This window comes from Lutjanus erythropterus, chromosome 14, assembly GCF_056507025.1.
Source record: "Lutjanus erythropterus isolate fLutEry1 chromosome 14, fLutEry1.hap2, whole genome shotgun sequence".
Taxonomy (NCBI): domain Eukaryota; kingdom Metazoa; phylum Chordata; class Actinopteri; order Lutjaniformes; family Lutjanidae; genus Lutjanus; species Lutjanus erythropterus.
Window position 1 is genome coordinate 21,874,693 of NC_139330.1, and position 27,696 is coordinate 21,902,388.

The 27,696-nt window shown below is 40.0% G+C and overlaps 1 protein-coding gene across 1 annotated transcript in view; it reads right to left on the reverse strand.

The window, feature by feature from the left end:
- Positions 1-3,465: 3,465 nt before the first annotated feature.
- The window catches only part of bicc1a (BicC family RNA binding protein 1a), an 83,550-nt gene continuing 59,319 nt past the window's right edge, over positions 3,466-27,696 (reverse strand). The window contains exons 8-21 of the mRNA XM_084735956.1: positions 26,480-26,731; positions 24,813-24,944; positions 20,742-20,949; positions 17,166-17,327; positions 16,710-16,897; positions 16,444-16,585; positions 13,802-13,955; positions 13,164-13,323; positions 13,023-13,062; positions 12,263-12,417; positions 11,895-12,057; positions 11,177-11,340; positions 9,670-9,769; positions 3,466-6,658 (exon numbers count right to left, since the gene is read on the reverse strand). Coding sequence (XP_084592082.1) covers positions 6,531-6,658; positions 9,670-9,769; positions 11,177-11,340; positions 11,895-12,057; positions 12,263-12,417; positions 13,023-13,062; positions 13,164-13,323; positions 13,802-13,955; positions 16,444-16,585; positions 16,710-16,897; positions 17,166-17,327; positions 20,742-20,949; positions 24,813-24,944; positions 26,480-26,731 — 2,148 coding nt within the window. The 3' untranslated portion in view covers positions 3,466-6,530. The remainder of the gene's footprint in view (positions 6,659-9,669; positions 9,770-11,176; positions 11,341-11,894; positions 12,058-12,262; positions 12,418-13,022; positions 13,063-13,163; positions 13,324-13,801; positions 13,956-16,443; positions 16,586-16,709; positions 16,898-17,165; positions 17,328-20,741; positions 20,950-24,812; positions 24,945-26,479; positions 26,732-27,696) is intronic.

Here is a 27,696-nt window from a genome sequence, read left to right on the forward strand (position 1 = left end):
TTAAAATTCTGTCATTTACTACTCACCCTCATGCCGACTGAGACTCTGGTTTATTTTGTTAGTCCACAAAACACTTGTCACTTCCATTGTTTGGTGCTGTTTTCCTGTGAGACTCCAGCAGTGTTTTGTGGACAAAAAAAATAAATAAATAAATAAATAAATTCAAGCTTCAGTTGGCATGAGGGTGTCTAGATAATAATAAACTGAATTTTCATTTTTGGTTTAACTATCCCTTTAATGTTTGAGATTTTTTGTGGGTCTGGGATTTCACTCTTGACATTGTCGTAAAATCTGACCTTGGTCAGAACAAATGAAACCTCAATATCGCTCTGCCATTGATGCGTAAGCTTGTACTGACTCACCTTTTTGGGGTCTGTGGCGACCTGACCAGCTCCAGCACTTGGTCTTCAAGCCTCACGGTTGCTGCTGACCTCCATGGGGCCCTCCTAACTGATCAGAGAACCATGTAAACCATTTGCTTCCACTGCAGTCTTCCCTCTCATGTTTGCTCCATCTGTCAGTCAAAGAAGATCCACATAGAACAGAATGAGGAACAACAAAAACTATATTTATTGACTAGAATAGTTTGTGCAGAATCTTCAGAATATTGACATTAACATGAATAAGAAATTCAAAAAAAGAAGAAAAGGAAATTCAGTATTTAATCAATCATCAGTGAATGTCAGTCCATTAATTTCCATCTTATATTATTTCAGAGTCAGTGGTGGACAGTAGTACATTTACATAAAATACTGTACTTACTTTGTACTTCACTTGAGTTCCATTTTATCCAACTTTATGCTTCCACACAAAATCCCAAAGGCAAATACTGTACTATTTAATCCACAAAGTTGAAAAAAGGCAGATCTATGGTTTTCACAGGACAGTGATGCTACAGACATTTGATGGTCTTATAGACCGTGATGCATTGCTGTAGATCAAACTTGCCAACAGTGGCCTATAAAGCAGTCAAAATGAGCTCAACCTTAAACATCTACAGCAGTGAACAGCAGTAACATTAAAGCAACAATATTAATCCAAAAACATCAGGCATAATAACACAGACAAGGGGACATTTTACTGCAACATGAATACTTTTACTTAAAGTATATTTATCTGATAATATTTCCATACTTTTACTTCAGTTAGATTTTGTGAATGCAGGACTTTTACTTGTAGATAAGTATTTTTACAGTGTGAAATTAGTACTTTTGCATTGGTAAATTATCTAAATGGGAGCAACATCATGTCCATATATTGTCTGGACAGACAGACAGACTGGTCTCCACAGCCTGCTGCACGACAGTGTGCACGCGCGAGCTACAGATTATAAACGCCGTTGCACGTTGGCGCTCATCAAACGTGATATTATAGTTTTATTTCATTCTTACTTCTGTCAGACACAAAGTCACAGAGCAGCCCTGGATGTGTCTGTCAGCAGGACACAGACAGACAGACAGACAGCAGCACGCTTAACATCAGACAGACAGAGGGAGGAGCATCAACTTAACGTTACTATGAATGAATGATATCAAACTTGGAGAGGAGGAAAGACAAGTTTACCTGATTACTGTTCACCCCATTCACTCTCGATATGTTATTTTCTTGTTAGTTCTGCTTCCTCCTCTGATCAAAGTTTGACTCGAGGAAGAGGCGGGGCTCTTGCGTGCCTCGCGGCGCCATACGCAACTTGCGTTGCGTGCGTACCGGGCCTGACCAGCTCTGCCCTTACTGAAATTAAATAGTGCCTTGAAATTAATTTATACTAGTCTTAATTTTACTTGCTTACACTGAGTTCCCAGTCACTTTTACACTAATTAATTATAGTTAATTATTATTATTACACTGTATATTTTTTTATTAAAAAATATGTAATATAAATGTAATATATAAAGTAATCAATATCAGAATTATTTTACTCTAATCCAACATCATTCAGGCACTGAGAGACGTGTTACACAGTCCTGCATGTTAAAAAAGGGTCAAATGTCTCTAGTCTCATGAGTACATTTATTTTGAAGCATGTACATTAAATCCCACAAATAAACCACCAGTAGGATAACTTTTTATTTAGTAATCTCTGAACATGCAATACTCTGTTGCTGAGTAACGACTGTCCATGGTTTACTAGACAGGTGAGTCATTTGAAGAGGCAACACTGCCCCCTTGAGGGTTTCAATAACACTGTCTCTGAAATGCACAGCACAGACTTGAGCAGGAAAACAATGCATTAAACTGAGTGTTTGTTCTTTACAGTCATTAGTCTCATTCTCTCATTTTGTTAAGCTGCTCATATCAAATATTAATATATATAATACTGAATAAAAAAAAATATAATCATGGCTTAATGTAAATAAGTGCACCACAGTGCAGAGTTTGTGGCCGTGACCTCACTCAAACATTATTTTCAAATGTGAACTCTTCACCCAACAATTCGTAATGGAGAAACTGGATTATATGACCTTGATTTTGCCTGAAAAAAAGTGCAAAAATGTCTGAGAATAATTTCCTTCAATGGTCTAGTCGCCTGGTTGACAGGACAGATGGGCAGTAATTTAAGAGCTCCAGACTTGAGACTGAGCTTAAAATGAATTGGTTCTCATGCATTACAGAATACATTGTCTCTGCCAGAGCCTCCATCAGTTCCACCAGATTCATCCTGTTGGATTAAGCAGATCCTGGCTATGTGGATTATGCCTCATGTAGGCATGCACGGCACAGGACTGGGTGGATTCTCAACCTGCAGAGTATAGATGTGTTTTTGATTCCAGCTTTCAAACAGAAAACAAAATAAAGTGAATACAGAGTATGACTAAACAATCACCTCATATTTATAGGTACTAACTTTGTCAGTGGTATTTTTTAGCATATATATATTTAAGAAGTACTGATCTCATAATAACACTCTAAAAATAATGTCTACAGCAATGGCTTCAGTGTATCTCTGCCTTTGTGCAGACATTTTAACACTTTTTGAGTGCTGCTTATCTGCTATCTGGTAGCAGCAAGTTTACAGCATCTTACAGATATTTGAAAAGCCTGGATTTCCTGCTTAGAGCTACTTTAATGTTCCATCCATTCTGAGACTATGGCTGTGTGCCAATACTATTTAGTGTGCCAATACATAGTGCATCAAATGCAGTATGCCAAAAATACCGTGATGTCCTCCTGCATCTGGTCCCACTTTGCAGTATGCTTTTTCTGGCTGCTCTTGCCCATAGCCCTCTGTGATGGATGTATGAAAAAGAGGGTCAGTTCTATGTGCAATGCTATGACAAAGTGATATGTCCCAATTGAATGCAGACTGCATGCAACAGTCCATACTTTGTAAAGGGAGCACAGCAGCTACTAAAAGAAAAAAAAAAAAACAATTTGGAAAACATGGTTAGTAGAATATACTGAAGGTGATGACAGACACTGGTGCTTTTTCAGTCTGTGTGATATGCAGAAATAAAACCAAAGAAATGGGCTTTGTTTGCATACATTTATTACCTTCATAATATCATTTGAATGTTTGAACAAACATTTTATTTGCCTGCTTGACAGTTTCTTCAAAAAGTCCTGTTTATATCTGTACTACAATACAATTAGAATAACAATAGCATCAACCGATGCCACAGTGAACAGAGCTTTGGCAACATGGCAATGTTTATAAATGAAATTCTTCTGTGGAACTTTGTGCAGGATTGTACCTTTCTCACACAAAAACAAATGGTTGTATAAGATGAAAAAGTCGTACAAAAGTTATGTATTACATAATTTCCTTAGTGGTTTACATTTATTATAAATGTACCATTCAGTTGCAGTACAAAGACTCCTTCAAACAAATCCCTTTGGGAACAACAATATGACTAATGCAACAAATCAAAGACATAATTGTGAAACTATTCTATCAAGGGCAAAGACTAGACATGCTGGCAGTAAACATTTTGACTTGATGAGTCCCTTCACTGATCCGTAATAAATCTGCAATAACATGCATCAATATTCTTTAAAACAACATTCACTTGATAAGACAAGAACCTCTTACTATCCTCCGAGCAAACAAATCCAAACAAGGTGAAGGATGAAAACAAATGTCTGCTAGGCAGGAACACGAGTCACAGCACTGGGAGAATCAGTGCTCAACAGTTTCAATGTAGTACCATGATGAGTGGGGGCAAAGCGGCCCCAGGTTTCCTCTCAGGATAAAGAATCCCTTTCTATATTAGCTTTCTCCCTCTTCATCTCTTCTCATAAGACTTCGAAGGAAAAAAAAAATTTACCTGGTTGGCATCGGCAACCATGTCAGAATATTATTTAGTATAGTGTTATTAAGTTGACAACCACATTGAGAATGGCTCAAATCAGATGCGAGGGAAAGTGGTTAAAAGTGAACATAATAAACAAGTCATCTTAAAGGGAATCATTTGGAATTGAAGAGAGGAGACAAATGGTCTTCTCTGTTTGAGATTATGTGAGGACCGCTGTTGTTAAATTTGTCGAAATAAATGTTCAGGCACTGGACAGTGATAATTTCTCAGAAGCGTCCTCTACATACCTTAAGATTTTATACACTACTCTCTCATTTAAACCAAGATAAGACATTCTTCAGTTGTAGCTTTTATACCTATTGAACTGCAAATATAAACACATTTTCCCAGAAAAAAAAAAAAAAAAAAAACTTTACATAGAGGCACTTAATTGCACTTGATACAAAAATGCTCGGGACCTTGGAAGATGGATCGGCTTGCGGGCTAAATCCTCAGATAAATCTTAAGAACATCACACAAGAAAAAACACTTGAGTTATCCAAAGTTAATGAACTGTCGGAAAAGGATGTTTTCCTTTTCCAAAACACATGACCGAACATAACACAGGAGCCCAGAAAAAATACAGGCTCTGAGGATAAACACTGCTGCTGCACGCTTAATCCTGTCACTTCATTAAACACTGCTTAACCAGGTTTTCTGGATATTAGATTGCACAAGTGATACTAGAAAATTCCAAATTTTTATTTGTTTTTATCTTAAATCTCGCAGTCCTTCTGATGACTTTGGTTCCTTATTTGTGTCTCTGGCAGAAATGCTCATGTGAAACCGACTTGGCTGTGAGTATAACTGGTTCTTTGTGTGATGCACCTCCTATCTGGAGCATACGGTCAGACCAAAATATTAGTGTTCTTAACGAAATATTTCCCTGCTGAAAAACTAGTTATGTACATTGGCACTTGTCGCTACAAAAGGCATGGCCTTGCTTTGTTATGAGGCCTTTCTTTGCTCTAAGTGGAACAGCCAGTGAATAGAAAGACAAAAAAGGCACAGAGTACTAGCATAGCAACTCATGGTCTGGATACATGGAGGAGTGCTTTTGTGAGCTTTTAGGCACACACAAGGGGCCACGGGGAGGCCAACACTGACAAATAACAGATGAGACAAAAAGACCATGTGCTATAAACAAACAGAGAAGGAAAACCACAGAAAGATGCCTGGTGACACAATCAGAGAGAGGCCTATAAAGCTGAGCCTCACTGCCTCACGTCTCTGCTGCTGTCTAAATGGCACTGCCATATTACGGCTCCACAGATTAAAGGGCAGAAAATAAAGTAAAAGACACGAATAATCTAATTACAAAATCATAGAAACTCATTCATGAATGTATAAAAAATACATATGTAAACTGATTACCGTTAAACATCCCACCCATTCCCCTAAAATGGTAATAAAACTAAAAAATAAAATCATAATGCATAATGAGTACAAAATATTTGATTTTTTTTGTTTTGTTTAGACGTACACAGACACGCAAACAGACTGTGGTTGGACACAAACACTGACCTCGGAGGAATGTCCACCAATCAAAACACTTAAGGCAGCCAAAGGTCAAAGGCCACAATGATACTTTCCTTTGGTATTTGTGTTTAAGTTGATGAAGTCACCACTTTGGCGTGCTGACATATTTTGCACTTCATTTGGCGGTGCCCTAATCTCACTGGTTAAGTGCTTTACATTTGGTTTGGTACAAAATGCATCTGTGCTTTTAGTCAATAAAAAATGCATAGTTATCATTATTTCAATCTAAGGAATTAGGCTCTCACAGGCAAAAGTCTAGTATTATTAAAGTGCATGTCACTGATACCACAGCATAATACAAATGCAGGTCGTATCAATGTGTAAAATGATTGTACTAATCATTCTGCCTGTTCCCTTGAACAAAAAGTGGACAGAAATACTGGACAGTACCCTTCTTCAGAACCATAACAACAACCTTCATATATAAATGCTCCACAGAGACTCAAAGGCTCTATGTGAACACTGGACCTCATGTATCTGAGACATCCCTTTTTTGTTGGCACTTCAGGTAAAACTATGGCTTTTTTTTTTTAATATATATGTATTTATACTATATGGCAACGACAACATTGTGAACAGTCTTACTTCAGCCGAAGCTGAAAGAGGGTAAACGACCACTGAAACCTGCCGCTGAGGCACATAAAAAGAAATTGGAGGCAGGTCTCCATCATGGACGGTTCTGGGACGGCCTGGAGGGGCCTACCATCGCCCGCTGATGCTGGCCATGTCTGCGTGAAACTGACGAGAGAGGCGGCCGCTCGCTCCCCCTTCCAGGAAGGAGGACCTGATGGGTGGCTCAAATAGCTTCCTCCGGTTTTTGTTTAGTTCTGTAAAACAAGGGTGCCACAAAACATCAGTAACACAAACATGGGTCTCATGCAAGAACCACTTGTATGAACAGAATAGTTTTTAAAGCTACTACAAGGAGTTTTTAAACTGTTTAGGAAACAATCTCAATTTATTACTGATGTCTCTATATAAGCTACATAAGTTAACAAGACCCTCCACAAAAAAACTTATTATTTCTGTATAGTTGTTCTTAATGGCTGCCACCAGGTCAGAGTCATCTTGAAACAGACAAAATGAGTCTGTGTTTTTAAATTTTTCCAGGCAGAGTTACAGTGGCTCCAATGTTAGCCAGTTAAAAAGAAGCAGAAGGAGGTTTATATTTAGATAATCTTATATTTGACATTATGCTTTCTGGTTATAATGGTGGAAAGAACTGCTTTTATCCACGATGGCCTCCAAAAGATGAAAGTTCCTTGTAGCAGCTTTAAGTGGTTTGCACAAGTGATTAAGCAAAACTTGTCACATTCACCGATTTTCTCATGTTTTGAAGAACATCTTTTGATCAAATAAAATGTTTTCTTTTTGTTGTTATTATTGTTTCTTTCCAACACAGATGAGCCTATCGCATAGTGCATGTAAGAACAGGAGAGAGGAAAGGAGAAATGTGACAGAGGTTCCAAAAGTGGTGAGACTTATGAAGAGTAATTTCTCATGAACTTGCACTCAAATGCATGTAGGTGGATCATTTGACAGTCATTTGGAGTTTGGCGTGTTTGCTTAATCTGACGTGGCACACTCCTATGAGCACACCATAGCCCAAGTATGAGAAAGTTAAGATAAGAATGAGAAAATGTTCTCACATGAGGCCTGTGGTTTTTAAAGTTAATGTTTTCCTAGTGTTGATTTGGGAGCTGTAAGTAAATCAAAGTAAAGAAATAAACACAACCCAAGGAGTATGTTAACATTTCTTTTTAGCCTCTGTTCGTCAACAGTGACAAGAAAATTGAATTCAAATCACTACAGAATTGCTCAGATCAACAAAAGCCCTCTTTGTGTCCATCTGGTTTTACACAGCAGTTTGGACAAAATGCTTTCATAAAAATGTCAGAAGCACACTCTGGAATCTCTGAGTTATTCATATGATAGCCGCGTTCTGTTGCTGCCAGCATAAACCTTCATTTGATTCCTGGAGACAGCCAGCTCGCTCTCGTGGCTCTTTTTACTGGCACACTGGCAGGAAGTTAAAACCTGGATTGCCTTGACTGGTGTTCTATCTCTTTATAATGAGTGGCAAAAATACAGGGAGACAGACAGAGGCGTGCATGTTCCTGTTTTGGAGCCCTCGAGTCCGTGTCAGCAAAGATGAAAGTTGACCCGTGCTTGGCTTAGGCGTCAGGCACCAAAACCGGTTCTGGTCTTGGATCCCTCGGCTTCCTTAATAATCAGAGCCCAGCCTCGCCATTTCCCCTTGCTGCTCTCACTGTGAACCCCAGCTCTGCTCTGACGTCTCTGGACCGTTACAGAAAATCCGTGGCAGGAAGCTCCCAGTCCCAACACGAGTATGAATAACAACTCTGGCTATTACAATGTCCAAAATATGACATCAGTAATGAAGTGTGACACCCACAACATTCACATTAGATCCAGTGCAACAACAGGACAGAGTCGACATCAGCATCAGGGAGGCAGCTGGAACAACTGGAGACACACCAGCACTCTCATCTAAGAAGAATGTGTCTTAATCCCATTTACCCCTGCTGCTGCAAATTACTGTAACATGTTTTTTTTGAATCTTTAAATTAGTTACAACAGCAATGTCTTCAACTTCTCTACCAGTCTGCCAATAATGCAGACCACCTATAGCTTTCAAATCCACTGGCTGGCAGTGGAGATGACCTTTGTCAGCTGGAGTGCACTTTCTGCCTCCTGCACAGCTGGGCTCCATTCAGGCTTGTTACAGCGGAAGACAGAATAGGAAACATTAATGAAACAGATCAGCCGGTTTGTGTGAATTGCCTTCAGCAGGAGTGAGCTGGCAGGACGAGCCATATGTGGATATCTCTGTACTGCATCTTCCCTTATGTCAGAGTTTCTGTTATCTGGTAATTACTGTTTTTTTTTAATCCAGTAAAATCTGCTTAAGTCTGACATATTTATCTCTCAATTCAGAGTGTCCGCTGAAAAGAGAGGCCATCGCTGTGATGACAGTGCTCTGTGGTTATGGAGGCTTGAATTTCAGTCACACGCCACTAATTACGTCACTGATTTTGGTGAAAAAAATGTTTTATGGTCTTCCCTTTGATATACCTCTGATGGATAGAAAGATTTACTTATTAGTAAAGTAAGTTGCTGCTAACTGTTGCTAACTGCTGCTAAATGCCTTAAGGTAGCTAGCTATGCTCAGAGCACCAGGTGGGTGTTGGTGTTTACACCACAAGAGCAGCTTTGGATCATGGGGAGAAAGATGATTTCAGGCCTGTGGGAAGGGGAAGCTGACAGGGAACGGCGTCAGTGTTGTGTCAAAACTGAAGCCAGACTCAGCCTCTGCTATGCACATCACGTCAGAGGTGAAGAGATCAAAGTGGACGTTTACAGAGGAAGTTAAAAAGGGAAAAAGAGAAATGACTGTACGAGAGGGCGCCGGGCAAGAGTCAGTGTCGGACTGGCTTTTAGTCGTTGGCGCGAGCTTCATGAAATAAAAGGCTATAAAACAGACGCCAGGCTGCGCTTCATGTGGTGGGCTTGTTAGTAGTATTGTCATCTCGCTAGTTTTTGATCTTAAGTAATGTAATCATAAATTCAGGTGCACAGCTCTCCATATTTACGATAGCAGTGTATGAGTGAACTGCACTAAGAAACTGTAGGTGCTGCCATATCATAATTAATACCAATCCTTCATAATGCTGCTTTAAGCACAATAATTCTGCCTCATGTTTATTTTCTTTGTCAGTTTTGGTTTAGTTTGGAACGCTGACCAGAGAAAGACAGGGGTGACAGCGGCAACATGGAAAACAAAAAGTAATGGAGACATGCTTTTCTTAGTTTGTACCCGAGATAGCGAGCAGCATTTTCCTGCGGGCTCCAAAGGTGGTGATGCCCAGTTCCTTCAGGTCCTGGTCTGTTAGAGTCAGGAATGTCTGGAGGTCAATCTGGAAGCAGCAACAAGTTCATTTAACATTACTATTACCACAGTTTGGCAACTTGCATGAAAAGAAAACAATAACAAGTGGCATCCTTAGTACAAGTTCTGCATTAAAATTGCCAGCCATGATTAAAAACACTTTAAAGAGTTTTTTTTTCCAACAAATATACTGTACACAACATCCTCTGACATGTTAGAAAAGCACAGAGGCAGCAAACAGTGGAAACCCTGCTTCTTTACATTTCATTTAGTTTGTTACTACTTTTATTTGTTGTTACATACACAATATGGAAATTTCATTTAAAGAGGCACCATGATGCAACTTACTACACTGAAGTACACCGTTCACTGAGGAAGAGTAAATATGCCTATAAAATGTACAAATAATAAATTCTGTGGATGTATTTTCCAGACATTTTTAATGCAACTTATAGCTTTAGTTTTATCCATGCTAGTCATAACGTTTTGAGCCAATCATCTTGTAAACATGCTCATTGAGAAAATACAAACATGGGGCTGTTTACCACATATAACATGAAAGAAGGAAAAAAAGTGTTGCACACTCTGGCTCCATAAGGGCCAAGACACCAAATCTAATTAAAAGAAAAATGCATATGGAGCCAGAGTGTGCAATACACTACCACCTACCCTCAAATCTACTTAAGTGAGCATCACCTCACTAAAGTCCCTTGTGTGTGCTGCTTTTCTTTAAATAACAGGTACAGTGTACCAGGATCATCATCCTAGTGTTGTGTGTTAACATGCTAACATTTGCTAAAAGCCAAAGTACAGCTGAGGTTGATGGCAATGCAATTAGTTTTGCAGGTATTTGGTCATAAACTTAAGTGATGACAATAACTAGTAGATGAAAAGTTAAGGTATTACCAAAGTAATTAGAATTTACCACAAAGGGGTCCTCAGAGTTACTGCAGGAAGGCCTCCAAATTATTGTTTGAATGAAGACCCGAAAACACTGCAATATCTGTAGTAGGGGGCTCCTGTTCTGACTATCTATCAGCTAAGGGGGTCCATGGCCTGAAAAAGGGTGCAGACCCTCTGCTTTAGGATGCTTGAATGCCTGAATCACAGTTCATGGCATTTCACTCCGAACAACAAATGTAAACTTCATGGTGGAACAATTAAGGAATGACCAAAGTCGATAGGATTCATTCATTCGCATCAGTCTGGGGACCCTGTATGACTGTACTAAATTTCTTGGAAATTTGTTCAGTAGTTGTTGAGTTTCAGTCTGGAGTGATGTGGTGAGCCAATGGACAGAAACTGTCATCCCTAGAGCCTCGCTGCTTGCATGGCAAAAAAGAGGAATTTTGCTACAATTATGGAAAATGTGAGAGCCTGTCTCCAGTAGTTAAAATCATAACAGCAGAAGAAGTTTGTTCACATTCTGCTCTACCTCTTGTTGCTGGAAGACGTCTGTGTACTTCCCCAAGCCCAGCTTGCTGAACAGCTCAGGCAGATCTGAGCCCTTCAAAGATGAGTTCAGGCTGCAGCCGTTGCTGCCGGTTACTGAAGAGATGCAGTCCATGTAGTTGCTGCTGCTGAGGTAATGCTCCGCAGCTGTCCATCGAAGGGTTTGGACAAAAATGAAAAAAAACAAAACAATAATATAGAAGTAAGCACAATAATTAATTCACATCTGAACTATCATATATGTTAAGTCATACAAAGAGCAATAATTAGCAAAAACTGACTTCACCATTTTTAATTAGTCAACAATTTAGACGTGTATGAAAGTCAGAAAACTTTAATGTGCAACAAATTTCACTTTGAGCAGGCGTTTTCTCTGTGTGTACTTCTACAAGTGTTCTCTTCACTGTCATCATTAACTGTGAGGTGGTTTTTTTTACACTTATTGAACACAAAATGAAATTAAAAATGCAACCTTTTCTCCTTAATCTATCAAGTCATTCTGTGAAATTATTCCACCGTCAGTGCCAAGAATATAATAACATTTGGTTGCTCTTTGCTGAGAAACATCTCTCTGAAAAGTGATTTTCCTGGTAAAGTTTTGCTGTCCTTGATGCTTTCATATTTTAACAAACGCAATGTTTAAAAATTCAGTGAATGTTTGTCCAAGTAGCACAGTTATTACAAAAATATGCTCAACTGACCAGATTTGTTCTGCTTTCTCTTCGGGCTGCTGACAGCAGAGGGAAACTCGGCGTGACTCGGCAGACCATTACCGGTGCCGTTCCTCTCTCGCCAGTTGTCAGAGTCACTGCCGTTCCCGACGCCTTCCCGGCTGCTGGATCGAGACAAGGACAGCGGGGAACCCTGAGAGAGAACACAAAGAAATACAAACAATGCAAACATTTCATGATGAGTTGTGGATGTCCGTTGAGCAGAAACATCTACCATCCATTGTGTATAGTGAGACAAATAAATCTTCCACAATATACACACAATGACAGTAAATGTTTAAGAGGGTGAACATATTTATCAGAGACAAGAACAGACACTGAGGCCTCGTGTGTCTGACCTCGTAGGTGGTACTCATGCTGGGCTTGTATGGAACATGATTGGCTCTCCGCAGCTCCTTGATGGTCTCAGCTGGCATTGACTTTGAGAAGCCCAGACCACTCCAAGTGTTAGTAGGGGTCCGCACCTCAGTCACCACGGGCTTCTTTAGCATAGCTGTGTGAATACAGACATGCAGTGAAGCACACAAAGATAATGACATAATATTTACTGAAACATTGATAACCACTTGTTGTCCATGTTCCTCTTAAGTTAAAGATGAATATGCTTTACTTTTTATGGCAACAGCATGGAAGATTTTACATGTGCAGTATTTTCTACACATTTCAGTATAATTCTTATTGTTGGTATCTTTGGAAACACATGTGAGACATCTGAAAAATCACATGTGCTTTTAAATGCATCACAGCTGTAATGTCTGAAAAAAAACACACGTGCATCCAAATGCAACACTTGTTAAATGTCAAAAAAACATGTCTGGGTTTTAAGTACTTTTGTGTTTGAATAAGTCTTGAATTTGTAATCATGCGTCCGCAAAGATTCAGCTGCAGTTTAAGAGTTGTGACTTTGGTGAAAATTATATCTATATATATGAAACTCTTTCAAAGATACTTTTTCAGGGGACATCTAACTGAACTTACTGGCAGTTGTGACCTTTAGATTATGTGGCAGTCTGTCCTCACACAAGACTAAATTATGGGCTGCATCCAGGCACTACTAATGACAGTGCAGTATTTGACCAAGCAAAAATGTCAACTTACCTTTCGTTGCCAACAGCTTTTTCTGTTCATAGTCAAACGCCTGAAAGCACAGCAGACAATTTTATTCTTTTATTATTTACTACACCAAAAACTGCGTGCTATTTTGTGTGTGTTTTGATATATGTGTGTGGGTGTGTATACCTGCATGTTGGCAAAAGAGGTCTGTGGTGCCAGTCTGATTCTCTCCCTCTCGTTCTGCTGTGCTGCCCTCTCAGCCGCCCGTTCGCTCCCCGGTGCCCTCTTGTCTGCCACAGGACTGTCTGACGAGCTGGACTCAGCATCCGAGAGAAGACAGTCAGAACTGTTGGGAGTACACAGTGATGCAGAACAGTGAGTGAAGACAACTGCACTGCATAAACTTTATCTCTTCATCTCCTCACATCATCACGGAGGCTGTTAATGTTCCCAGCTCATCAGGTTTGACTGCCTCCAAGTTTTTATTATTAAGAAACAGTTGGTTATTATAATAACCATGCTGTCCAGGGTGAGCATGTGTAACAGTCCATATGGCAGCCAATGATTAAATTCTTAAACCTCCTTATGGGACGAAATCTCTCTCACTTTATGTGTCATCATATAGTTTTGTCCAATTCTTAAAAATAAAATCTGTATGTTTGGGTTTGATTCAACTGAATGCAGCTGCATCCCAGTGTTTCATACTATCCATGTGTAAAGGAATGAATCTGCCAAATTGTAACAGCGTGAGCTGTAAAAGATCTCAGAAAGGGTGCTGAACATTAACAAAACAAGCTGTAAATGATCTCTGCATGCACACGTACTGTAGATGGGAGTTCTTGGTGCCCTGCAGGAGCTCCACAGCCTGTCGTTTCCCTGATGACGTCTTACATGAAGCCAGCATCTGTTTCAGCTCGCTCCCGTTGGCTGAGTGAGAGGGACTTCTGGGCATACCCACTTCCACAAATGTGTCAGAGCCTGAAGGAAACAAAGACAAACATATTTTTATTATCTTTTCCATGTCTTTCTAGTTACTTGGTCCAATGTTTAAACCATGTGACTGTACAGAAAACACACAACATTCTGACAATGTAGCTAAAATGCATCATGTTTCATCGCAGTTTTCAATTGCTGCCATGCACAGCTTGTCTGTCAGCGACTGGGTCACTCAGCGTACAGGAGAGTGTGTAAGTTCTGTGGGGTTGTACGAGGTACTTATTCTAGCCACTTAAAAAAGGTCCACTTAAAAAAATCTCAGTAAGTGTACACTATATTTATATTTTCACCACTTTTCTTTATCATCAGACAGCCTTTTCTGATGATAAATCGCTGATAATAAAGCAAAATATCGCTCTCTCAAAACCAACCAAACTCTAGAGTCCAAATCAATAATTTTTCTTCGGAAAACATGGGAGCTGTTGGTCTACCGCTGCCTTGATCTGTTAATTTGTTTGTGTTTTTGTGTGACTTAGGTGCTTTAAAAAGATAGATCAAATTCACCAAAGTTTCACAAAAACACAAACAAACTCATTTTGATTTTGCCAACGGAGTTTGGTTGGTTTTGAGAGAGCAATATTTGTTTGTGCTGAAAGTATTCTAAATATAACGTTTAAACTAATAATGCCGACCGGCATCTACCATAGATAATACTACACTCACCATCGATGAGTACCTCAAACTCCTTTTAAGTGTGACTAGTCTCAGTTGAATCCTGAATTAATTAAAATCACAGCAGCTGTAATTATATACCAGTTTTCCCCTGATACTCCACTGACAGCTTGACAGGAATCTGCTCTGTGTAACAGGATGTGTATAATGTGCATGCGTATAATCAAGAATATCTAGTAAAGCATAAAATAATATGATGTCAGTCAATCTAATGAAGCTTTCTCTGGAGTTTAATGTTTTAACAATCTCCCTGCCCTCCCTCCTTCACGTCGAGTCAGACTGGGCGAGCCAGTCCAAACACATTCTGGGACACAGGAGGAGGTAAGGAGGGAGAGGAAACCTTACTGGGATGCACCACATTGGGGGAGGACCGGCTCAAAAAACAGCCGGGAAAACCGAGACGCGTGAGAGTGAAAGTTTGAGGGGAAAACCGCAAGTGTAAGACACAGAGGAAATAAGGGCCTTTCTGAACCGCAAGGAGACCAGCAGTTAATCTGTCTCCGTTCCAAGACAATAAACGTAGTCAGAGGGAGTATGAAGTTAGGACGATAGTGCCGAGAAATAGGAATAAGTTGATTCGAGGCATTTTCCTCAAAGTGGGTTTAAGGGTTACATAAATCTCGAGAGGAAAAGCTTAAATAGGACATTTATGTTACGTCTGCAAAGCCGAGCCGCCAGCAGAGTCGAAAACGTTAACGGCTCAAAAATTCTGTGTATCCAAGGTTACAATCACACATAAATCATAAGAGTTTAAGTGTGTCTTTAAAAGAACTGACTCACAAGAGGGCAAGGATCCGGCTGTAAGGAGACTTTTACAATTCACTTAAGCCAGTTGAAAGCTCTATTTTAAAAAAACAACATTGACTCAAGATTCCTTAAAAATACATGACCTGGAGGAAATAGCTGAGAATAAAGGATTTATTCTTAAGAGTAGAAATTATTCTAAAGAGAGTTAAATATACTGCCGGTCACTAGGTTAGGTAGACAGGACAGATGATAGACATGTGAGTACTCTGCTCTCCTAATAAGTTGTAAATTTGAACAGGATAGGCTCAATATTTTGGAGGGAAGGTGATTAGCAGATAAGATAGGAAATGCTGGTTCTTGCTCAAGCCTCCGCATGCTTTAGGGCTGAATATAGTCTGAGCAAACTCAAAACAGATGCAGACAGGGTTGTATCAATACTATGCTGGATGTCTGCATACGCTGACATGTTTTACACGTGTTCTTCCGTATGTACAGCCTGCACAATCATAAATTTTCCGGCTGCATATATTCTTTTGCAACATGGGCAGATGACGCAATTTACATCATGCGAACCCTATGTCCCCTATGTGGCCGGACAAAGTAGAATTTGCTGTTCAAGTACAGACAATATCAAAACCCTCCTTTTATGAGAACGGACTGCCTGCTCTGTGGGTTCATGAGATTTTGTGAGTGAGCTCTAGGAAATATCTCTGTGAATATTATCCTCTGTTTCAAGAGCTGAAGTTGGATGGAGCTGTTTGTGGTAGTCTATTTGTCCCCTTCCTCCTCCACTGCGATTGGATGGTTGGGTAAAAAGTAGCAGCGACAAGCACAGCATTTTTACAACAGTAAGTTGAACATTTTTATTCTCTCATCAAACAGAAAGAAAATGACAAACGCTCAACACAATGCGGTCTCTTAGTGCCTGGTCTCATTGTGGGTGTTAGTTAGTGTAAATGTGCAGCCTTTCATTGGAAATAATTCAAAAAATATGCTGGCCTCAGACAAAAAAAAAGCTTTGGTGGACTTAAGAGTTACTTCAGAGGAATACCTTCATCTTGACTGGACTTGCTGGACAGCGGTTCTGATGGATTGTGTCCGCTGGCCTCCTGCACCGAGTCACACGGGGCTGGACTCAAGACAGTTTCTGCAAGTGATGCAGTTGCTATCCTCCCATACACTGAGCCAGGATGCTGTACACACACACACACACAGACACACGCAGAGCAAAATACAAACAATTTAATAGCTGTGGAATTTACTAAACAACAAAGTGAACTCAAAGCGATGCAGCCTACAGCATAAAAACGGTCCAACCTTAACATGTCCGTTGAGAGTGCAGGGGCCCTTGGTGCAGTCAGGAACCCCGTTGGGCTGTTTGTCTATGGGAGCGAGGCCAGGGGGAGGGGAGGGTGTACTCTGTGTATAACCCTGCACGCCCGACAGCAGGATGCTGCTCAGGGTAGCCTGGGTGGCCGGGTGCAGCATCAGCTGAGACGAGAAGCCTGAAAACATGAGCGGTGAAAAAAGTAGCTGTAAGAATTCTGAATTTTTAGTTCAGAAAGAATGTGTACAATGATACTTAAGAACTGCAACTTTCTGTCTGTCTGTATTTCCATAAATCCATTTATTCAAAAATTATGACAGAATTTTTTTTTTTTAATCCTGACAATATTACATTTAATTCAAGTGTTTTCAAGGATTTCCAGCACATGTAAGAATCTCGTACAGTAAATCGTACAGTAAAAAAAAGACACTTGTCAATATGCCAACCTTGGGTACTGGTGAGTGAACTGGGCCACAGGGAGGGGGAAGGTGTGGGGGTGCTGGGGCTCGGGGTCTGCAGGGGGCTCATGGAGGAGTTTAGACTGTTGAGAACCGCATTGGGGGCAGCAGAGTTGGTGAGGGAGTGGGGCGCCGTCGCACCCAGGAAACCTGAGCAGAACAGAGAGGAACGGAGAAAGAGCATTAGACGAACAGATCAGTGGTGGTCCTGTCAAAGCACAGAGCCATTTTTCAAGCTAATCACATGTTACACTGAAGCCTCAGAAAATAATCTTGGTCTTCGAGCTATTTAACTGGAATCCCATCAAACTGTCATCAAGCAGACAGCAAACGAGAGGAAGAATTTCTTAAATTTCGACAAGGTCATGGATGCAAAAAGCACATATCTACTGTGTCCTCATGCCCAATAAAACCATGTTATTGAGAGCACCAACAATGTGGTGCTTGGTGTCTTTACCCAAAGACAGTGTATGAAAACAGAAAGAAGCAGGTCTGTGGCTTTAACAAGGGGCTAGTTTGGCTCCAGGAATAAGGCCACGGATTCTTTTGGCAGACTGGCCTGTAATCTGAGGAAGACAAGCATGTAGCAATTACTAAAGGCCAGGATGTGGCCGTCCACAGCTTCACCCCCGGGCCCCTGGGTTTAAAAGACACAGCAAGAAACCATTTCTACTGTACTGGGACTTCATGGCACACTGTTTTCTTTTGTGACCAATTTTTAAAATTTAATTTTCCCATCTCATTTGGTTAGGACACAAGGACATAAAGTAAAGATTATTTGAAAAAAAAAAAAAAAAAAGAAATTCAGCACCTATATATATCAAAATATACATAAAGGGAAAACATCTACAATTCAACAAAAAATACATTTTGTGTTTAATATATTTTATATAAAATAAATAGATGAACAAGCATATTATGGATATTATTAAAATATTTCCACATTCCTTCTCTTTCAAACATGTGAAGTAAATATCCAAGAAATAAAATGCAGATTTTCCGTGGTTAGCATTTGATGATACAGATAAGACACACAAAACAAACTAACCTTGTAATAGCCTCCAGATAAACTGTGATGGATCTATTGCCAGCATGTGCTTACAGCCATGAGCTGCTTCCTCTCAGCTTATTCCACTATCTGCTTTTTCTACTGCCACTGAAGCATTACTCATGTCCTCATTTCCATGTTTTCAAAGTCTGATATCAAATGAAAGCAAAAAGCAGATAACTTGGGCTAAATATTTATCCCATTATACTACTCTTACTAGAATCAATTAAAAGTCAGCATTGGAAACAAAAAAAAGAAATCCCGACATCTGTTCCAAGCTGAACTCTGTGCCTTCATGTTGAGGTCAGCGCTGCAGAAAAACAAACTCCTACGCGATTCTAACCGTTCATCATCCTATGATTCATAAGCTCACGATTCATTCAAAGTGGCGCAACTAAATTTGTGTTGAGGTTATTTTCTGATGGTTCGCTGATCAAACGATTTCTACATCTTGGCATGAAATTCGGTTCTGCAGACGAACAGCTCCTACTGTAAGGTGTGTACAGAGATGATGGTGCCATGACTCACTGGCTGTGATTTATGTGGATGTTGAGTGGACATTTGTGTCGGATTTTAAAGTCACTCACACTCAGTGGTTCAGTTAACCGGGTGATTAACAGGCTTTGGGGAGATCTGGCTCAGATATAACTTCATTGTGTGTGACTGGTACAGATGTGAATGACAATGATGTATGAGGACATTAATTTCCCCGCAAAGACATTTAATCTCAAATGAATTCTGTGCGAGGCAAAAGAGGGTCGCTTCTTATCTTTTCTCCACAAATTTATCTTTTCATCTTTCATGGAAAAGTAAAAGAATAAAACTAGCACAAGTAGATCTTTGCTAAATATGAGAGCGCACACAGTGTAAATCACATTGACATTTTTGGGAAGAAGAAACTAATATGACTTTAACATGTTAGCAAGGAAAAAACTTGTGATGGATATATTTAAGTGTTATGGACTGTCATGATGTGTACATACATGCTGCCTGTTGTACACTTCACCTTTTATTTTTACACCAAAATTAGTGTGTATGCAAGTTTTTGCAACTGAACTTGCTACAAATAGGCAATTGACCTTTTTCCCATTGCCAGTAGATGAGTTTGCCTTTGTTTTTTCAGGATGTGTGTTGTAAGGCTGACACTCAACTCATGTATGTACAGGAGAGCAGAGGGAAAGACGTTTTTTAAAAGTCTCTGTGTGTTCAGTTCTTAGTACTTTTGTAGTTTTGAACTGAATCACTGTGATAGAGCAGTGTTAAGTTACTGCCAATGAAAATCCAACATTTTTAAATAACTTTTAAATAACAAAACAGGAGACTTTTATTGTGAAGAGTGCATAGGAAATATATTGTTTATCTAAAATTTTACAGATGCTTGAGTAAAGATGAGTGCGCATCAGATAAGTACACACCTTCCAGCAGGTGCAAACTCCACCATCCTGTACTGGCAGGTTGAGTTAAGCCAAGTCAGGCATCACGTGTATGAAAAGAGAGCAGAAGAGTCGCAGTAGTTGTCATCATAGGTGACTGGCATTCATTGCCTCACAGAAGAGGATTGAGAATAGCAGGCCAATCGGACCTGGAGCAGATAAATACCTGTGACTTCTGCACAGTCATTTGACCTGAGACTGAATGCTTACTCTATCCTTTCCATTAAAGACAAAAGATTCTATGTACCACAGTGCCCTACGATTTACAACTACAGTTCCCATACTCATCAGTGATTTGGAAATCTTCTGTAATCTCCGGACTCAGATCTCCAGCAGTCTTCAGCCTCATTCCACCAGGTGGCTTTCTTACCAGGTTCCAAGGGTTTGCACTAAGCTGGTGAAAAAAAAGCCTTCGCCTACTTGGAATAATCTGCAGAGTCTTGTCCCCTTGGAAAATTTTAAAGCCAAGTTAAAAGCCCATGAAACTGAGAAATGCAACTGTTTTATTTGATCTGGATTTAGTCTCCTCTTTGTATGTTTGAAGCTTGCATTTCCTGTCCTTCCCGGTGTGTTTTTTATTTCTATTTAAACAGTAACGGCTGTGCTTTCTTGGCCATAGATATTGTCAGCGTTGCTGCCAGCGGAGCTGCGTTTCTGCTGAATAAAGAAAAAAAACACTGTAATGTTCAAATTTTTCAATCAATTTCAATTTGTCGTTTTTATATTCAGGGGCTCATGATTTACTCGGAGTAGAGTAGAAAAAAAACACCCTTTTTTCCTGCTCCATTCCATGTAATTATCACTGTAGATCATACATCCTTTAATATAACATGAGTCACTGAAATTTGTGAAACTCTTATAGTATATCTTCCCCATTTACATGTATTTATTCAGCTGCCAGTCTTGACTGAACCAAAATGGTGGCGACTTTGACATATTGCAGCATTGAGAGGTCAATGTGGCATCAACATATTACATGTCTTGGCAAGGTCTTTCTGAAAAAAGATATTTAAATCTGTAGGGATTTCCTGGTTAAATAAAGGTTAAATAAAATAAAATACATAGGTTTGACAGTGTAATTACCCAGATTACTCAGCCCCAGGCCAGCTGAGGCCAGGATGTCCAGGCCAACGGGGCAGATGAGGGACGGAGATGGGCCATTCGTGGCAGGATTCAATGCCACAGAGGGCGAGGAGGAGGACGACACCCCGTTGCTCTCCAGACCCAAGAGGAATTTTCGAGCTTCGTACATGTTCACCGCGTTCCTCTCCACGCTCTTGACTATCACAGACTGAGAGATTGAGGGAGAAGGAAGAGATGATGAGAAACCAGAAAAGGCAAAACAGAAGAAGAAAATGAGCAAGAAGCAGAAAACGGAAAAGCAGGGGAGGAGCAAGGAATAGATAGGGTAGGGAATGTTGGCACCAGAGATAGGGAGTGAAAGGGAGGATGAGGGGGAGACAAACAAAGAGGGGAGGAAGGAAGAGGGAATTAAGGGTAGATTAGAAGGATAAACATTGAGGCAGTGTGGGAGAGAGAAGGAGACATGAGAGCAAAGTTTGAGTTTTGCATAACACATCATATTTTGCTTGATAGTGAAGATAAAGCGAAAAGAACATGAGGCAATACTAGTTACTCCATGACTATTATACTATGAGGCATTAAATCAGCAAGAATTATAAACAGGAAAGACTTTAAATCAGTGGCTTCGACATTTTCCACATCACCAGAAACCCTGCCCTTCATAAACATCAAATAAAAATGAACGTGAGCACAAATCATGTCCTGGCTCTGCGTTTTGTTGAGTTCAGCTTTTGAAAAATGGATTCCAATCACGATCACACACACTCTTTTATGGGTCTGCCAAAGTGCCGGGAACACAGAGGCTACGGCGGAGCGTTTGGACGGGCCTTTTGGATTACTGCTGTCACCTCGTTAAAATGTTTAAGTGAAGGGTTCTTAAGAGGATCTGGGCTGGGTCAGTGTTTACACTGGCACCTCCGCACCAGTCCCCACAAGCCTGTCTGGTTTGGGCATCGAGCCCTGGCTCAGGGTGGGATGTGGGCACCTCGAGGAGACAGTCAGGACTGGGCCAAGTGCTGGAATATGATTAGGAATACTATGTGTTGTAGAACAGCAGACCATGTGTGAAATCAGAGGCTGGCTTTGAATAAAACACAGGTGTGCAACTTACTGTAAGAGGCTGCAAATCACAATATGAACATGTTTCATTAATACAGACTCCACTTACCTACAATTTACTGTTTAATGTATAAACCCAATACCAAAAAAGTTGGGACATTGTGTAAAACGTAAATAAAAACAGAATGCAATGATTTGCAAATCTTTTTCAAACTATATTCAATTGAGTATGGTCCAAGATATTTAATGGTCAAAATTATAAACTTGAAAAAAAAGTGTTTTTTTTTAAAATACTCACTAATTCTGAATTAGATCACTGCAACATGTTCAAAAAAGTTGTGCAACACTGCACTGTGTTAAGAAACTGAGCACACTAATTATTCAATTTGTAGAAATTGAAATTTCTTCTCAGTCTTCCTTGATATAAGACTTCAGGTGCTCAGCAGTCCCAGGTTTCTGTTGTCGTATTTTGCATTTCATAGCACACCAAACATTTTCAGTGGGGGACAGGTCAGGACTGCAGGAAGGACAGTCCACTAGTCTAGTCTAGGTTTTTAATGTAGTGCTGCTTGAGGGACTGAAGGTCACAGACATTCAGTGTTGTTTGTGTCAATTGTGTCTTGTGTGCAGAGATTTCTCTGATTGTCTGAATCTTTTAATGATTTTATGGATTGTAAGATGGTGAAATCCTTACATTCCTTGCAGTTTTGTGTTGACAAATGTTCTTTCTATTGTGGACTGTTTGCCCACACAGTCTTTCACAAAGTGGTAAACATTACCCTATTAATGCTTTCCTTTCAATGATGCCCCTTTTATACCCAATAATGATACTGTCACCTGTTACAATTTAACCTGTGTGCCCGCAGAATGTGCCAAACAAGTGTTTCCACAACTTTCCAAGCCTTTTGTTGCCCCTACCCCAACTTTTTCAACATGTTGCAGACATAAAATTCATAATGAGTGAATACTTACAAAAACAAATAAAGTTTATCAATTTCAACATTAGATATTTTGTCTTTGTACAATATTCAATTGAGTAGAAGTTGAGAAGGATTAGCAAATGCCAAATAGTTGCTGGTTCCAGCTTCTCAAATGTACTGCATTCAACTGAATACAAGTTAAAAGGAATTTGCAAATCATTGCATTCTGTTTTTACATCCCACCTTTTTGAACTGGGGTTGTACTTGCACACATGCAAATCAGGCCAGTTGCTTTTTTTAGTTGGAATATCTGAGGCATAATAAAAATATTGAGTGTTCCCGTCTATCAGGTACAACATGCACGGCAGGCTGTGTGCAGAGGAGAGATCAGGCTGTGATTCCCTGCTGCGGCAGATGTCAATGTGCCAAAACTCTTCTCAGTGTTGGTATGGCATGATTCCCCTCGGTGTAAGGTTCCAGTTTCTCTTTTTATATTTCATGAGTAGTGATGAAATGTGACATGGCAATCTATAATTTATTTCAATGTCCTGCTGTGACATTTGACGGAGAGTAATTTTCAATTGGAACAGTGGCTTGTTTGTTTCTTGGTAGATTTTTTCCTTCAGTCTGACACAGCATTTGTACAAGTAAGACAGCAGTTATGTTTTTCTCAGGGTGAAAAGTTAGAGCATGTTTCCTTCCAAACTTTTGTTTTAGTGGAGGTTTAGGTCTATTGGCAGGGCTGATTCATTTCATTAATCTTGTTTATTCAATGTTTTAATACGGTCCCTTTAAAAAGACATTACTTTGCCCCAAAAAGGTGTTAGATCAGTGCATCAGAATCAGTTTTGTCTATACAAATAATTTTTAATGCCACTGAAAATGCTTAGTATGTATGATACTGTGTGCACACTTAATCTGATTAAGAAACCACCTTATAATTAGAGCCCCATTGTAACATATAACAAGACTAACTTGTTGATATAATGTGTTAGAATCCTAATTTGCTAACAGGCACTAAATACTGTATTGCAAAGCTCTATTTCCATAATTATCCAACAATCAGTAAGACGGCTCCAGCTTATTCAAAATGCAGCAGCCAGAGTCCTTACAGGAAAATTTGAACCGATTATTGAAGTACTGAAATCACTTCATTGGCTCCCAGAACAATACAGAATCAACTTCAAAATCCTGCTAAGAGCCTATAAAGCACTTAATGGTTTGGCTCCCCAATGCGGCTTCCCTGTGATTTGTTGACTGATTTAAACCCGATCAGGTCTCTCAGGTGTTCAGGCAGAAGCCTCCTAATGTTTCCCAGACTTAGATCCAAGTCTGGTGAGGTTGCCTGGAGTTACTGTGGTTCTGTTCTCTGAAAGAAGGCGTCTGCTGACTTGAGATCCATCACAACTGTTTACACATTCAAACGCAAAGGCTTATGGTTTATTACTCTGTGTCTGTTTGTGGGAGTGTGTATGTGTGTGTACTTGTATGGAAGTACTTGTGTCTGTTTGTTACGTGTGTGGCTATGGGATTGGGTGGATGTATTGATGTTTGGAGGTTTTTATTGCTGTGTGGTATGTTTGATGTGCCCTGGTTGAATGCTGTATTTTACTTGTGCCTGTATTCTTACATCTACGTTTCATATATTTTCTCATGTTAATGCCTATATGTTTTTATTTTGTCTTTCAATATAAAGCACATTATGTTTATGTGTAATGAATGTAATTGTAAAAAAAGAATATCCTTTGAGAATATCATTTGTTTTGCAGGAATATAGTCGTAAATCAAAGTACTGTAACATTTCTAGTGTGTGGTTTTGTGTGTATCTTCTTGTTGAGATTTGTGTATTTCAGAAGCCCATCTAGAAATGCAGATGGCAAACTATCTTGCGCTATGAATCTAGGTTGGATTGTCAATGTAATTACAATGCATCATAAGGAGAACACGAATATCTGTGCCAAATGTCATGGCAATCCATCAGGATCAAAGTGACGGACTGACTGGCTGATCCCTGGAGCCATACCACTAGCATGGCTTATAAAAATCCCCGAAAAACTTTCCACACTGTGTGGGTGTGAGCCTGGTGTCATACCTTGCTGGGCTGTTTTGGCTTTGGTTTGATGCTGATGAAGACATCCAGCTGCTCCATGAGTGCTGTGATACACTGAGGCTCCACCTCAATGTCCTCTTTAATGTCAAACATTAATACCAGAGGCAAGCAGCCCTGTGGAGCAAACACAAAATAAGAGTTTTCTTATGTCAGCTGCAGATGGATATCTATGAAAGTCTGGCTAGTACAATCTAACATATCTCTGCTCCTATATTACAGGTTATTTCTCAAAACAGTAGTAAATTTTCCTTTATACTATACCATTTGTAGACCTACATGTTAGCCATACCAATAAATACAAGATTCACTGCTGGATTTGTCCCACATAGAGCTTGGGAAATTCCGCCAAGAGCAATCTGTTTTGCATGATCACCACCACAAGCGCCACAGACATCTATATTTTGGGCCGAGTGCTGGACAGCGCTCCTATTGTGAGTGGGTGTAATTAGCAGCAGAGTATAGGGCCAGGCTGGCTCTGACAGGGCCTGAGATTGGAGCTGTAATCTACAGTCTGGCTGGAAGAGGCCAAATCACACAGTAGACTGAGAGCAGGACTCCTCTACCCCCTCCTGCACGTCCACTCTCAGCTTCTATGTTCAGTGCGACTCCCCCACTCCTCTTTATCCTCCTCTCCCATCCCCTGCTTTCTATGACCCCCCCATAAATCAATGTTTCTCACTTTCCCACTCAGACAGACAGTGAGAGGCTCCTTCTTGTGTGTCCAGACCAAGAGAAAGTCATGTTTAGTCACTGCAACATCTTTGGCATTTGCTAAATGTCTTTGGGGCCAAATGGGAGACCGCAGACAAAGAGAAGGCAGCTCTGGCAGAATTACTGCCCCACATTATGGATCTCCAAACACAAAGCCAAAGCTGTTTACGCCTGAGATGTCTCACATGCACCAGCTCAGCAGAAGCATTTAGCCAACAGTAATTAAACAGCCATCACTTTTACACATTTTTGAAACAAACATCTGATTATACTCTTCAGTAATTCAGATAAGGGTAGCCTCAGTGGTCACAGGCAACACAACAAGAATGACCACAGAGCATTTTTAACCAACAGAAATTTTAAATGTGAGGCGCTTCCTCCTGCTCCAAATACTAATGGTAATGTGCCGACCTCTGAATTACAGACAGGGCTGAAATTTAAATCCTCCAAAATCTACTGTGTCTTCAAGCCAAACCAGTACCATTAACACCAATACGGATAATCTGTACACAGACAGGACATTAGGGACTCAAGCCAAGCTGATGCAAATGTGTGTGTCCATCTCACATGCAGGTATGCAGCTATAAATCATGCAGGCTAACCTTGAGCCGGCTAGAGATTGTTGTATAACCGGACATTTCAGCAGCACAAGCAGAGCCAAGCAAACCTCTCCCAAGGCTATTCAAAAACCCCACAGGCAATCATGGTTTACTTCTTAAACCCTGTCTCTAAAGCCACGCATCATTCACACATACCATGATGATGTTAGTAAAACAATGACAGCCATTATAGCTACCACACAGCATGTAAAATCTGTATATGTAAGGAATATATCGCCAATGTCATCTCTCCACTACAAAAACAAAGCATAATAGTTTAAAGAGATTGTTTTCAACCACTGGATGCTAATATACAAAACAAACACATGAGGTACAAACCATGAGGTACTGCCGTGCCAGGCAGACTGATTCAATGGTGCCCTGAATGTAGACTGTGGACTTCTTCTGGGGGCTGTTGGGGTCGGGGAAGTGGATCTGGGCTCCCGTTCTCTGGGTGATGTGCTTGATGTTGCTGCCGTTGCGGCCCTTCATGAAGAGATGGTGCTGGGGTGCGATGTCCAGGTGGGTGGTCACTGAGATGGTGCTTGCCAAGCTTCCAGCCAGGTGCTCCAACAACAGAGCTGTACCCCTCTGAGGAAACAAAGAGGACATGGTATTATCAAAGTTCGTGTCTGAGGCTGATACCACCTAAAATTAGGAAAAAGGTAAAAATAGATTCCGCACACTAGATATTGCTCCAGTGAACATTTATTAACATACAAATGACATTTTGGGTACAATCCCTTTTTCAGCACCTGACATGTCGACGGTGGTATACTAATAAGTGTTCATGGAACTCCATTTTTCCTTTTTTTTGACATGTACTTCTGTAAAGCATTTATCATGTTCAGATGTGCTGGCTTTTGTAAACTAAACTAAACTCTAAAATTACTTGGGCACAGATCTTGCTCTGGAGGACAGAGATCCAATCTCAATGATGACAGCAAGAATGCATTAAAAATACCAGGTGTAAATGCAAAGGCAACGTCAGACAACTTATTATCCAGATACAGATCCCATTTTAACACTAGGTGTAAAAGGGGTGTCAGTATTTTATGACATTTTATTAACACTGCAGCCCTAGATTAAACATAATAATTAACTTTGGTCTTTGTTGTGATTTGATAACCGTTAATATAAAGAAGAATTTCTGCAGTAGCAAGTAAATATTTACTTTGGGGAAGTGGATTTTTAACCCACTCAAAATTGCTTCTAATAAATCTTCTGTCAATTCAATGACTAGACAAACTTTTCCACTTATCTCAGGAGTAATGCCAGCACTGATTTTGCATGAGCAGTGTGCAGTATAATAATTAATGAAATAACAAAATAAAAGTTGCGATCTAATTTTGGATGCAGGTTAACTGTAGAAGACATATGGGTAAAAATTAATATGATGGACAGTTTACTGACTTCTCACAAAAATCTCAAACAGGATAAACTGAATCCTATAAAGACATGATGAAGAGTTAATAAACATAGAACAAAGCTGAAACAATATTTCATTTAGTGCAAAAGCCAGACCACATTATAAACTAATTGGTAAATGAGGAGAG